General features: G+C 52.3%; 4 protein-coding genes across 4 annotated transcripts; 1 reads left to right on the plus strand and 3 right to left on the minus strand.

The window, feature by feature from the left end:
* Positions 1-4,678: 4,678 nt before the first annotated feature.
* Positions 4,679-5,293, minus strand: J3458_007051 (uncharacterized protein; the record flags this gene model as incomplete). Its single annotated transcript, XM_007808539.2, has 1 exon — positions 4,679-5,293. One exon carries the CDS (start codon positions 5,291-5,293, stop codon positions 4,679-4,681), a length of 615 nt encoding a protein of 204 aa, XP_007806730.2.
* Positions 5,294-6,929: 1,636 nt separating this feature from the next.
* On the minus strand, positions 6,930-7,769 carry J3458_007052 (uncharacterized protein; the record flags this gene model as incomplete). Its single annotated transcript, XM_007808538.1, has 1 exon — positions 6,930-7,769. One exon carries the CDS (start codon positions 7,767-7,769, stop codon positions 6,930-6,932), a length of 840 nt encoding a protein of 279 aa, XP_007806729.1.
* A 930-nt stretch (positions 7,770-8,699) lies between these two features.
* J3458_007053 (uncharacterized protein) lies at positions 8,700-11,463 on the minus strand. Its single transcript, XM_007808537.2, has 3 exons — positions 11,059-11,463; positions 10,643-10,925; positions 8,700-10,567 (listed from the first exon to the last, which is right to left on the minus strand). The coding sequence occupies exons 1-3, from the start codon at positions 11,245-11,247 to the stop codon at positions 9,261-9,263; spliced, it is 1,779 nt and encodes a 592-aa protein (XP_007806728.2). The 5' UTR covers positions 11,248-11,463; the 3' UTR covers positions 8,700-9,260.
* A 1,447-nt stretch (positions 11,464-12,910) lies between these two features.
* On the plus strand, positions 12,911-13,213 carry J3458_007054 (uncharacterized protein; the record flags this gene model as incomplete). The annotated part of the gene is made up of 1 exon (XM_066119177.1): positions 12,911-13,213. The coding sequence occupies one exon, from the start codon at positions 12,911-12,913 to the stop codon at positions 13,211-13,213; it is 303 nt and encodes a 100-aa protein (XP_065975814.1).
* Between the last annotated feature and the right edge of the window lie 680 nt (positions 13,214-13,893).

Here is a 13,893-nt window from a genome sequence, read left to right on the forward strand (position 1 = left end):
CGGCGTAATTGTGTGGTGCCCAGTTTGTGGCACCAGCCAACGGGGGCCGGCCTGATCTTGTGTTGCATCTACGCCTGCCGTGAGGGAGGGCCTGGAAGGCTTTCACGAGGCCAAGCTGGGGGGTCCGAAGGTTGAATGCATCACACTCGAGGCGCAGTGGTCTGGTCCCGGCAGAAGAGGTGGATGAAGAGATCGGAGATCTTTTGGTCGTCTGATATGAGCCACTTCGAAGTAGAGAGAGAGCTGAGAGCTGAGTCTGACACGACCAACGAACAGGGGAGTGTACCGAGTACTCGGCACATTGCCCACGAAGCAGAATTGGGGTTTTCGATTTCGAAGCTTGACGGAAGCATTGACACGATTGTCGAAGGGAGGGTGGGAAAGGCTGCCTGCCCAAGCAACCCAGGGTTAGCTTGCCTGACCACATTTGAACCTAAACAAGAACATGGCAGCAGGACATAATACGCGGTCTGCTTTCCCGTCATCCTGCCAGCTGCTTGCCTTTCCTTTAGGGGATGTCGAATTGCGGAGCCAGTCGTAAGCACGAATATCCTTGCTGACCGGCATTCCACCCACTATGCGGTTACCAGTCAAGCGGTCGAGAGAATCGGCGATAAGATGCCTGTCTATCATGAAGTATTAGATGCGTTGCCGCCAACCGAAAGAAGGCGGGATGCTCCGTACGGAAGAAGTGTTATCGAAGCGTCGAGACTGATGAGGACTGGCAATTTGTCGATATCCAGCCTTTCAAGGAGTGTCACAGCATTTTCTCTAGCTGCTAGTTGAGAAAGTGCCGTCTCAGCCTTACCAGACGTCGCACCGTCCGCATTTCGCAAGCAAGACCAAGTTGCAGTCGATTGCGCCTTCCCGCAATAATTTGTGTGCGAGGCTGTCGCTGTAATGTGTTGCAACCTATCACAGGACTCGACCTTGGCTGGCTCGGCGAACGACTTTTCGAACACATTTCAATGCACCCTTCTTTTCCAAATAGTCACGGCAATATTTTATGTGGTACTCTTGAAATCAACTGCGGCACGATTGTATTTCCTTGTGCTTCTCTGACGTTAGGTTGCGTCTGAATGATCTTTGACGTCTGGTCCCTAACCTCTGACTAGTTGATACAGATCGGCCACATCGTCCATATAACTATATACTCACGCGCATCTATTTCCAAGCTGGTTACTGATGGACAGGATGGTTGGTCACTCAAAAACCGACTCATGTACTCCGTATGCATCGCTGATCCACAAGTCGTCATGTCTCGTGGGCGACACCGAACCCCCCCAGCAAAAGGTCCTCCGTATTTCGGCCCCGTCACTGCTGACCCTTTTCGGGAAATTTTTTGAGAAGCTGGCCAGCGAAGCCAGAGTCAATCAAAGTGTGGACATCATGAGACACCATGTACTACTACGGCATCGCCATCATGGATTCAGGGAGGGAAAAATTCGAGAGCGGAAGACACGCAGAGCCATGTGCTAAAAATCAACAGACAGGGACCAGGCAAGTCTTTGCCAGAAGCGACGGCCGGCGAAGCTTCGGAAGGTTCCAGTGATTTAGTGCTGTCGCGTCTTGGCTACATTGACAACCAGCCAGGCCTTTTCCGCGGCCACACTCTACTGGGAAACTCCGTTCCCTAGTAACTACCAGTGCTCTCTCCTCTGTGTCTGTTATGGGCGCCTTTAATACGAATTGTAATGACGATGACAACAATACAGAGAGGTGTTGCCTCTACTTATCAACATTTACTAGTGCCGCTATTTGCTCAGCTTTGCGGGTCGATTTTCAGCCGAGGCCCTCCAATTTTTACTCGGATGGATTTTGTGGCTCTCAAGTGAAGTCGATAATCAAGACCAACGGGACCACGCTTGGTTCGTCTGGTGGAGGCTCCAGGTCTGGACACATGAGACTACAATGAAGGATGCAGCTGCAATAATACATTCCCATCATGACATTCGTGCAGCTAGTTTCACTATTCCTTTCTGTCCCGCAAGGAGCTTACATAGGATTGTCACTTGTCTCGCAGCAGCTCAGTATGATATGCTGCAGGATAAGGAGACGATGCTGCCCTAACGCAATCCGCCGGAGGATATCGATCTGGAGAAGGCGAGTTGTCCACGCCGTCTTCTGACAACAACTTGCAGCTCCAGCAGGCACTGGTGGAAGGCGACTTATGACTTCTAGCAGACACTCCATCCTACTGATGAGGGCGTCGAGGCACAAATTGCTGACCGGAGCGGGACCATGATTTGGTAGAGTTTTGCCACAAGCTTGGATATGATTTCTTCCGCCTTTTGACAGATCACAGGCATTTCACAGACTTTCTCCTGTGCAATAAAACAACAGATATGCACGAAGCAACCCTCGGCAATCGGGGGACCAGGATAGCCCTGTCGTTAGCGGTCGGGGGTGGAGCCAGTACAGATAAATTCATCCTCGACGAATGTTGTCCCGGAAGTATCGACGTTCCGTTCTTGGCGAGAGCCAACGAGCTGCCCCCTCATCGATAATTTGTTCCCGCTGGTCTCCTCCCGGCGCCTGCCATGGCTTATAGGTAGCACGACAGAGGAGGAGAAAAGTTGGCCGGCTGAGACACTGTGGTTCTCGCTAGCAGGGGTCATGATTACCTTGAATATTGCGGCAGGCAGCGGGTTTCATGATAGGAACAAATTGGCGTTAGACCCAATTGCATTCTGCATCAAGCTGTGACTCTGGGGTCATGGGGAACTTCGTCGCCCACCTGCCGTCTTGAACATGGGACAAATAGTTTGAGCAAACATTGGTGAGTGATCACACTGGGTAGCAAACAAACTTCCGGCTTCTGTTTGCACTTTTATACATCCGTACGATACAACCCTTCCCACAATGATGATCCCTGACTGTTGATCTCTCAGATTACTAACCACTGCGAGGCTAAGGATGGGTCCGTTCCGAGTCATTGCCTCTCCTCGTTCGGGCGCAGTTCGATTCAAGGTGATCTCTTCTGCAGCCTCTGACGGTTTAGCTGGACCATTCCAATGCTTTTGCCCCGTCATTCGGTGCCGAAAGAACTTGACAATATGTTCTCAAAGGACTCCGAGAATCGTAAACCCTGATTGCTCTTCACTTGAAATTGCAGGCTGAATCCCCTCTTGATCTGTGATCTTCTGCTTTCTCACAGTCGCTTCAATGACAATTAGCGCGTCAAATAACACCCCACTGGCAATCACTGCAACTGGGGCCTCGGTCTGCAATCAAGAACAATCCGTACATTTTGGTTCTCTTGGGGTGGGGGGCGTCTCCGGGGTTGTGGATGGCAGGTTTTCATCTTTTCATCTTCATCGAAATATAGCGTACTTGGCGATGCCTCACTGTTGACAATAAGGCTATGATTATAGGCTCTGGACATATAAAAATATGCTCAATGCATCAGCTCGCAAGATCCTGGAAACGCCGAAGACCGTTGGACCCAACCCTGTCTCGCACATTCTCGTGACGATGAACGCTGTCTGCTTGCAACAGCTCAGGAAGCAAATTATCCCGGATAAACACGATCCTTGACGGCCGGATAATGGGGCAATTGCACGTTGGCGGGATGCTCTTTGGAGTCCCAGCCGAGTCATCTGGTGGCGTGCCACTAATTCGTAAAGTCTGATACTGCTGAAGGAAGGCGAGAACCAATTATCCCAGGCGGCCCGTGAAATTCAAAGGGCATCATACGTCATATCAAAACGGGTAGTCATCTCCCGATCCCAAGGGCTATTTTGCACGAATCGGAAGCAGTGAAATGCTGTGAATGGGCATGAATGGGTGCAAATCCTACGTGTGCTTCAGAGGACAAAGTCCTAACATTCCGCATCGACAATGCTTCATGCAACCAAAATCATCAAGGAGTTTCCTCCTACTTGTACGAAACGGTGATTCCAAGCCGCAACAGCCATAGATGAATGAATTGCAGTGCCCGGGCCCCGGGGATGCTTGTTGTTTCTGCCGTCTCAGCTCTCGGCCCTCAGCCAGTCAGTAGTGCTTAGACGACCACAAAAAAAATTTTTACAAGAACAGGCAGTCACACAAAAGGCTGGGACTCTCCATCTCCTCTCTGTAGACGGTTTTGAGAGCGGATCTGCAAATGTAATGGTAAATTATTTGGCCTGATGGTGGCGGTCCATGGGAGAAGATTGATGATGGCTTCAACGTACCGTGTATATGAAGATATGCTCGAGTCTCGTACATGATGTCGACAAAAGATGATTTGTACAAAAGATGATTTGTATAAGTTATTTACGGCGGCACAAGCAGCGAGGAGTTGGCCCTCAATACTCTTCTCGCGCACAAGGTGATCTACCGAAAAGCGATCATACTCAGCGTTATGTGGCATTGGCGTTGGCGGCAAAGCAAAGATGTGTCTCATCCAACCATGTTGTATCCAAGGATCAATCAATCCCATGCTTCACCACTGCCTGGATATCAGACATGTGCTGAAAGGTTTGTGTATCATAGCTATACCCAGCTCGTGATTGTTGCAACCTCCCCAGATTTATCTGGGATTCTGAAAGGAACGCCTTCCATGCCGGGTATCACCCATCATGGCAGGATTATAAGTACAAAATATGTTGGAGATGAACCTAGTAAAGGCCCTCCTAGCAAGTAAACTCCACCAATGCCATCACTAATAGGGTTCCTCCCAACCTTTCCAAAGTCACTACTTCTTCTTCTTCTCCTCCTCCTTTTCTTCTTCCTCTTCCTCTCCCTCTTCCTCCTCCTCCTCTTCTTCCTCTTCTTCTTCCTCAGCCAGCTCCTCCACTCCATTCATCTCCTCTTCCTCAGCGTCATCATCACCATCCTCATCACCACCATCAACCCTAACAAACTCCCACGTCGTGCCCCCCTTCTCCGTGGCCCTCAGCTCGCCGCCCTCCCCAGCAACAACGTGCAGCAGCTTCCCCAGACTCGGCGCCAGCAACTCATATCCCCCATCTGCATGCCTCCTCGGCACAAAGTACCCGTACTCGCTGTGCTCGGTACTCTCCGCCGTGAACTTCCACCAAAAGTCATGCCCCAAGTACTTCTCCAGCTGCGTCTCGCGGAAACCCAGCCAGCCGTCCTTTTCCACAGATTGCCAGTAGCAGTTCCCCGCGCGGCTAATGTCCTTTTCCAGCCGGATCTTGCCTTCGAAAATGGTGATGGCGGCGCCGGAGGACCGGTCGAGGATGACATATGTCGCATTGGGCTGGGGGACGGCGTCGCGGGTGGCGGATGGGCCGAGGATCTTGGACAGGTCGTCTTGTTCGGCCATTGTTCCGTTCACCTCAGTCATGTGAGAGTGAGTATGTAGTGTTTTTGATATTGGGACGGTGAGTGAGCAGACAAGGGGAATTGGCCTGAAAGCAAATCAAAGTAGGACGGGATTGTTGAACAAAAAAGACAAGAAGAGAAGAGAAATAGTTCATCGAGTCGAGGAAACAAAAAGTGACCAAGCTTTACCAAGCTATTTGGCAGGCGGTGGTTGCTACACGCGTGGAGTAATGACATGGCATTGTCGCCGATCCACGTCGAGTGACGTCAGTGACGCATCACACGGCCCGGGGCACGGGAGGGTTTCTTGCAGGGCGCGTGTGCGGAGAGGCTTGGGCTTATATGCAAAAACCGGGGAGCGAATCCATCGTTGTAGTCGGCCAGCGCGCGGGAGAGCCTCATGATGGCGTTGCACATGAGATTGGGGGGTGGGCGCGTGTTGGATGCCCCCGTAACGACATTCCAACCTCGACGGCTTCAAACATTGCCACTCCTTGTCCCGCCACCAACGCCATCTACACCTGTATTACTTCACCCATCCGCCAATCACTGCAAACGAACCGAGAAGCCCGTACTCGGACCCGGGGCTACTCCATCGGCCATGGCAGTTATTCCCGACGATCCCAAGGCCCGGTCAGACAAACATCACTAGAAGACGGCGGCTCGTGAGCAGAGAACAGACGGGCACATCATACTCACGACCCCGTAACAGTCATAAACAGGCTACTTTTGCTCTGGACACAATGTACCTATCAATCTCGTCGCGCACGTTACCGGCATGTAAATGCCAAACCCTTGATCCCGATCCAAGCCTCCCTCCACAGCCGTGACGCCGACACCATTCACACAAAACCAATGAGCCGCACCCCGTCGGCCGCTCTAATCCTCCGGTCCTGCCAATACCCTCACGCAATAGCAGCAGATTCACACATAACCTGCAAACAGGCACACCCCTTGCCTAGCTGTATCATGGTGCAAACCGGCTCTGGAGCCCGCGGGACGCAGCAGCAGCACGGCCTGCTGACCAGCGGTGCGGCCGACGTTGCCGCTGTGAGTGTTGCCAATGCCATGATGTTTGAATATTTCATGTTGGGAGTTTGCGACTTGTAGTTTGCAATTGGTGTCTTTTTAATTTGGTAACAATATTGATGGTCTTATTCTGCTCTTGTACTGGCAGCTAACAGTTGAGACTAGAGAATCAAGGGTCCAAAGGAACAGGAAGGGGACATTGATATATGACCCATGCCGTGGGCAGACCGAGGCTGTCGTTGCGTGGCATGGATCAATCATACGACGCACCAAACTGTAAGCGATGCACTATTCAACCAACAAGTATTAATCAACATACGGTATAGGAACTTTTGCGTCTCGTCTCTGCAAGTCGTTGGAACGGGAGCGTTACGCCTCTATTTGGAAGCATGTCACTGCGAGATATATATGATAAAACGACGTAGAATTCAACTTCATTACGTACATTACAAACTTAATCTCAAAATAGAACCAGCCATGGATGCCGCCGTGTTTCACCTAAGGGAGTGCTGTCGACCGGTTTCGTGTAACAAAAACACAATCAATACTTTTCTCTATTTTCCATTCCAACTCAGTAACAGTACTTTTTGTTGCCTCGAGAGACGAAGTAGTCAAATTCAGCACCGGACCTAGATGCTGGTGCACACAGGAGGCTGGACATGGATAGTCTCAGCATCCCTTGGGCACGCAACTGCGGCGCAGACGCAGTCCTGCTGCTCCCGAAGTTGGCAAACCATCTGGTTTTTGCCAGGATTGCAGCAACAGCAGTTAAACCGGCGGGCAGTGGCAGAAGATGGCGCGACGCAGCCCAGAGGCATGGGCTTAGGCTGAGCCGGCTTCGTGACAGTAACGAATCTCTTGGAACGGTCGTTCAAGCCAGGAGGCTTGCCCTTGGTAGACGGAATGGCGTGAGGAGCCTCGGTGGTAGCCACAGGAGTAGGTTGTTTGGCAACAGGACCATTCGGAGGAGGAGGGAGATTCTCGACTGGAAGAGATGGTGGAGGACGAACAGCATCCCTGTTGGAAACCGACTTGTTGTCGTCTGCCCAGACAACGGGGGCACCCTGAGGACACATGACGGCGGCGCAGAAGCAGTTTTCTTTGCTGATGGAACGAGAGCAGCTAATGACGCTCTGGCGGACATCGCAACAGCAGCACGCGTCTGCAGTGTCGGGCACGCCATTCCTCTCCACGGAGGGAGCACGAGTCTGCTGGACGGGAGGAGTATTTGGCTTCTTGACCGCAGTGGTAGGGGGAGCATGGCGGTCTTTGTAGACGGTTGGAGCATTTGCAGGGCACACAACGGCAGCACAAACGCATTCCTTCTTCAGAATAGATCGGTCGCAGCTGATGACGTTGCTGCTAATATCGCAGCAGCAGCACGCATCGGCAGGCGAGTTTCTGGGAGGCTGGGCGGCGACCAAGGAGACGAAGCAGAAGACACCGGTAGCAATCGAAGTAAAGCGCATGATGGGCAGATTTGGAATCGTCAACCGGGGTTTTTGTTTTAAAGAAGTGTAGACGGATGGATGGATGATCTTCTTGTGGATGGTCGAAATCTATGGGAAGAATCGAGGAAAACCACGCGCATTTTATGTTCTTTCCATCTCACTGCTTCCTTGTCTACACTCAAGGTTCGCGCCTTCCTCCTCATGCGGTTGGAAATCTAGAACTCACCCAATTGTTTGCTCATCAACTACTCGGCCTTCCACAAGCACTCTTGGGTGTCTCACCCGCACACCACCGTCATCACACACTGCGTACAAGATTTTGCTTCTCCATCAAGCGTGAACCGAGTATTCCCTTATGCAGCAACGGCTCGGCCGGCCTGGTTAGCAAAAGTTCTTCGATTTTGAAATTTTGTCTCCTGCGTCTCGCCATTACCGGGCTGTGTTGCCATTCATCATCGTACCGTCACACCACGTTTGCATTCGTCCTCGGGAGGAGAAGAGTTTTTTTTTTTTTTTTTTTTTTTTTTTTGCGCTTTGCAGGATGCACATCCGGTGCGAGGCGTGATATAGACAAGGTGTTGTGGGTAAGGTAGGAGCCTAGGAGGGAGGGCTCTGCATGCACGGGATTGTTCCCGACTGTGCTGGCCGTGAGCTCCCTCTCGGACTCTCGGGTCGTATGTCTTGCATGGCCAGAAGGACCAGGAACAAGTTTGTTAAGCTTATTCATGGGCCGTCTCATGCTCAATGCCTTGTCGCAGGCTCCGATGCATTGCCGTTACTGTCGAACTGCAGATGCCAACATGTGGCCGAGCCCCGTTCAGGATCACAGCCGTCGAAAGCCGTGCCGTGTCGACCGAAAAATTTACGCCCCGATGACCATCAAAGCCAAAAAATTTTTAAACCATTTCAGACAGTCATGTGCTTTCGACATGAGGCTTCTGTGGTCCGCCTCTGCATCGTTGTATCTATGCTTTTCCGAGAGACTTGGGCCCGCGGCATGTTGCCCAAAGGGCTTCTGACAGCTCAACACGAGGCAGCTTCACTGGTTTCTGAGGGAGTAAAGTCCCCTCAATGTTGCATTGTTACTCTTTTAAGCCGTCGTCATGACCTTGCCCATAAATCATCGTTCCTTTGCATCTCGGTCGTGTCGCCTCTTGTTATGGTGGCGCCGAGCAATTACGATACCCCGACGTCACATTATTCACAACCACACATGTATGTTTATGCAGCACTCAACATGTCGATTATACACTAGTAAATTCATTCGATTCTAACAAGCACGCCAAATTTCATCGAGTCCTTCACACGCCGGAAGAAAGCTATCCCATTTTCCAAATCCATCAAGTCATAAAAATGACATCAACAAATTGGCCTTCTTGATGTACACGGCCGTTACAGTATCCGAGTATATTGGTTAACATAAGATATTGAAATGAAAAGATATGCAATGAGGAAATTGATTCCTCTAAGTGTGACATAAAGCAAGACAACTTGATGCATAATTCCTGTTTAAGAACCAGGAACCGGAAGGCGAGGATATAGCGATGAGCCGCCCTCACGAAGGCCAATCGGCTGTCTTGGGGGGCTTCTGGCATCAACATCCATGGCGTCGCTATCCCTTCGGGAAGCTTCGGCCTCATCCTCGCTGACGAAATCCTTCCGCTCAAGACGGCCACGAACATACTCTCGCAATGTCTCAATAACACGCATATCCTCCAACCACCGGTCATACTGCTCCTCGCGCTCTCTGGTGGTTTCACTAACGTCCGACTCAGAAGATGGGGAGCCAACAGAAAGGGCAGAGTCGCCAGCCTTTGGTGTGGTTCGCCCACTGGTTTCATCGGCAGGGCGGATAGGAGGAATCGTTCGAGCTTTCTGAAGCATGCCGCCTGAATATCGGCGACGCTCGCTGGTGTCGAAGCTGGGGCCAAGAGTGGCAGTGGTAGAACCAAAGCCTTGGCTAACAGCAGGGAGGCTGGTGGGCAGACTGGGGTACATGACAGACGAGCTCGTCGTGGTGCTGTGGCGAGACTGGGGAGAGAGTCCAGAGGAAGCGGAAGGGCTTGGCGAATGGCCCGAAGTGTATGACACGGAGCTTGACGGCGGCGTGACAGCGGGTGTACCGGTGGACGATATAGCGGTAAGAGGTGAGGCCATATTGGCAGCTGAGACGGGGTGATAACCCTCGGCAGCCACGTGAAGACCAGTTGGAGATCCGCGCTGGAGGACGGTTGGAGACTGGCTGTGTCGGTATCCGCCAAAACCGCCCTCGCCACCACTGTGAACGTGAACGCCGGCTGTGGCATGGTTGGCATTCTCGTAGATGGTATCCTGCATCTGTCCAAGCAGGTTGTCAAGCTGGACAAGATCCTTCTGTGTTCGGGCATTGGGCATGGGCAAGTAGTATTGTTGAGCAAGCGGGTTTTGGGTCGGTGCTGGGCCACCGTGAACCATGGCAGGTGCAGGCTGGGACATGTACTGCTCGGTGGCAGTCATGGGGCCGTTGGGAACAGAGAGCGAGCCGTGGAGAGGTAAGAGTGAGCGTCCAATCTGGGTATATGATGTCGGGTCGATCTGCCGACGCTTGGCATTGCCGAAGAAGTCGTCAACCATGTCGTATGCGCGTTTGCGGTCATAGCCGCCAGCAGAAGTAGAGGCATGGTATCCAATGTTCTCGTGACGAGGTGTGTTCATGGGAGGCTGATTGAAGTAGAGACCATAGCCGGTTGAGGGCTGGGGAGCATAATACCCATGACCTGGGTGGTGTGAGAAGCCACCAGAACGAATCTGGCCATTATGGTCGTAGTAGCTTGGGGCTAGGCTCGAAGGTCAGTCAGTATTCAACAGAGGACTGCAAAAGACAAGTACGAAAGAAGCGAAGCACAACGTACGCTTGGCACCCTGGGTTCTGTAGCTGAGACCCTGATGATCCTGTCCAGGGCGAGAAAGGACAGAATCGTCCGCGTGCGTCTTGACGTGTTTCTTCAGGTCCTGAGGACGCTTGAAGCTCTTGCCACAAAACTCACACTTGTGAGGCTTGAGAGGAACATGGACTCTGATGTGAGAGGTGATGTGGTCACGCTTGACGGTAGTTGTGCGACAAGAGTTCCACTGGCAGGTGAGGTTCAAGTTGTTGGTACTCTTGCGACCAACATGGCGTTCACAGATGTGTTCCTGGTGTGAGAGAGGTTAGTCAAAAGAAGAGAACAAGGAAAGCGAAGGAAGCCACTGCATCGCCCCGAAACATATCACGCTGGCCATTGTGTGCGATCTGACATGCCTGGTGCTACATTCAGCAGTCACTTACATATAGAGTCTCTGGGCTGGCGAACTTCTGGTTGCAAGAGTTCCAGCGGCACGTCAAGTTGTCATCACCAGAACTGTGTTGAGACGTGTTGGATGTTGCGCTTGACGGAGCTGGCGTATTCGACTTGGAGTCGCTGCCGTTGCTTGAGGCCGAAGAGGCCTGGGCAGCGTCCGAGATTTGGGACGTCATGGTGGAGTCTGACGGGATGATGGTTGTGCGATGCACTGATGCTACGATTTGATTCGGAGTTTCCGGTTTATAAGCGGGAGGCAAGTGTAAGCTTGGGTTAGGACGCGCACTCCCCAAAGGCTCGGAAACCACTGTCGGGGGCAAAACAGCGAGGTGTCAAAAATCCGTGGTTGTAACAAAAATAAACCCTTGCGAGAAGATGCGTCTTTAAGAATGATGTTTTGAGGGGAAGAAAGACAGCTCATCTAAGGTTTCTGGGGCGTTCGCTCCCTTTACACTCTCACAGAAGTCTGGGCAGACGAGAAAGGGCGAGCGGAATGTCTTGGCGATTCTTGGCAAACATGCCGGGGTATGTGAGATGCACAGGAACATGATGGTGTGCGGACGAGGCAGCACGGCCAAGGTATACACTATCGAAAAAGACGCCAAGCCTGCCGGCGGAGTGCGCTGTGCCAAGAGCGCCAAGGCTTGGCATAGTCTGGGCACTTGGCCCATCACCACTTTTCCATTGGCAGCGGCCTCCACTCGAAGCCCTCGATGTTATGCCCAACTGCTCCAGCGTGCATCAAGCGTTTTACCAGGCGGATCCCAGGCGTACGAGCACGGGGTCCCAGACATGCAGACGACGACTGACACCAACGATCCAACAATCCGACCGAGGCCAGCGGCTCCTTGACCCGCAAGCTGTCTGGGTGAGCCTTTGCTGTGTGCGCGACTGTCCGCTTGTGAGATGCTCGCCGCATGAACGGACCGGACGGATACCGCATCACCAACACGGCGAGTCAGTTGGTACTATTCACCCTCTGGGAGTGGGCTTCATCGTGGCATTGACACAAGGAGAGTATGGAGTTGTCGTGTTGAATGTCGGGCAACGGACTCGAGACTGGAACAACCACAACCACACGCAATCCCAAACCGCGCCACCATGACTATGACTGTACACCCCAGTCTCCGCGGGAAGGATACGCTGGCAACTGTGTGACGGTACATTCAATTTCGCCTCGAAAAACCATTCAAGGGACAACACCCACACATCCGCTACGAGAGATTCGAAGCTTCGTTATAGCCGCGGGATTCCCTTTCAAAATCTCAATGGTTTCACAGCAGAAGCCAGTTTGGCCTTGCCAATATGCAGTGCATTGCCGATGATACTGACACCATACAAGAAAGTCAAGTCGATCTGCCAAGTGGCTTTCACTAACTCACTCACTCCTGTTCGGCAGTGGTCTGGCATGTAGCCAGTCGGCAAGCAGGAGCTGGTCAATAGATCCAAAAGTAGTACTCGGTACACACACACACACACATACACACACATACACATGCATCAGCCGACCCCAAAGGACACTACCTAGACTACTCCGTCACCCAGGTGCCAGGTAGGGCCACCAGCCCACCGTTTTTGCCTACGCTATGTCCCACCGGGCTCCGCGGTGATTCTGTGCCTCTCTTGCATTGGTCAGTGGCTGTCGCAGATGAGCATCTGAATCTGTCTCTTCCAACCATGCAGACACTAAAATAGAATGAGAGGGAATGCAGAGGACTAACCGTATTACAGAGACATAGTACGTACATACCGTGTCCGACAAGAGGGACTCAGAACTAAGCTTTAAGCCAACCGAACATTCCGTACTCCACCGGTACGAGTGCCCGTTGCCGATTCAAGATGGCACTTGTTGAGATTGATTGTGCCCTGCCCTCCATTTCGGCCATCCTGATGAAATGTGAGCAGAGTTTGGTTTCTGACGAAACGGCGTCCCTTCTCTTCGTGGCGGTGGCTTCTACCCACCATATCCAGGGTCTCTGCACATACGTCGCTCAATTGGGAGAAAAAGAACGAGAAACTGAGATGGACGACTCTGCAAGGGTGTTTCCAGCTCTGGTCTCTGTGAGGTATGGAGTGCATTTTCGTTTGTCAATCTTGGTGACCTCTCGCCAGCCTCAGCCCGACTCCGGATGCTCCGGCTGAAAACGAGGAGACGATGACTCCATCTCTCCATCGCACCGCGCTGCGGTCGGAGTGCGTCGCCGCGGCTGAAGTTTCATTGCCTTGCAGAATTTATCGAGAAGATAATCGCGGTGATTAGCATATCTATTGCCAGTCAGGGACGGCTCCGCAAAGTTACGCAGGGATCAAATCGCCGAGCATTTCACACAGATCGTCCAGCACGACTATCACTCAGTGCCAAGGACTTGGCCTCTGGGGCCAGATGCGGCAGGTCGGCCACAGAGGTCGCGGTGTGTCGACGTTCTGGACCAGGACCATGGCCCTCAAACTCATCGTGGTGTGAGTGAGCACAATGAGAATGTGGTGGTGTGGCGTCGTTTCATTTTGTGATTAAGCTCATGGACTAAGTGGCAGCCACATCTAGCCGCCGCCGTTGCCCGTATGAACAGCTGGCGTAACTAGACTAGGGGTAACTATTTATTGTATTATCCAGCACTTACTTGCTCACCAACCCCGGAGCACAGAGCAGCTGGGTGAGTTGCCTGAAATGCATCAGAGTCCACGTGTAGTCGGCTCACAACCGCCTTCTGGGCTTCGACAAGACAGACAACACGGTTGGCACCTGTATTGCGCTCCGTATGGACATGAGTAACTGACCATGATACCCATGCCGATAGGACCAGCGCGTGGCCCCCATGGCG

The sequence above is a fragment of the Metarhizium acridum genome, assembly GCF_019434415.1.
Source record: "Metarhizium acridum strain ARSEF 324 chromosome Unknown scaffold_72, whole genome shotgun sequence".
Taxonomy (NCBI): Eukaryota; Fungi; Ascomycota; class Sordariomycetes; order Hypocreales; family Clavicipitaceae; genus Metarhizium; species Metarhizium acridum.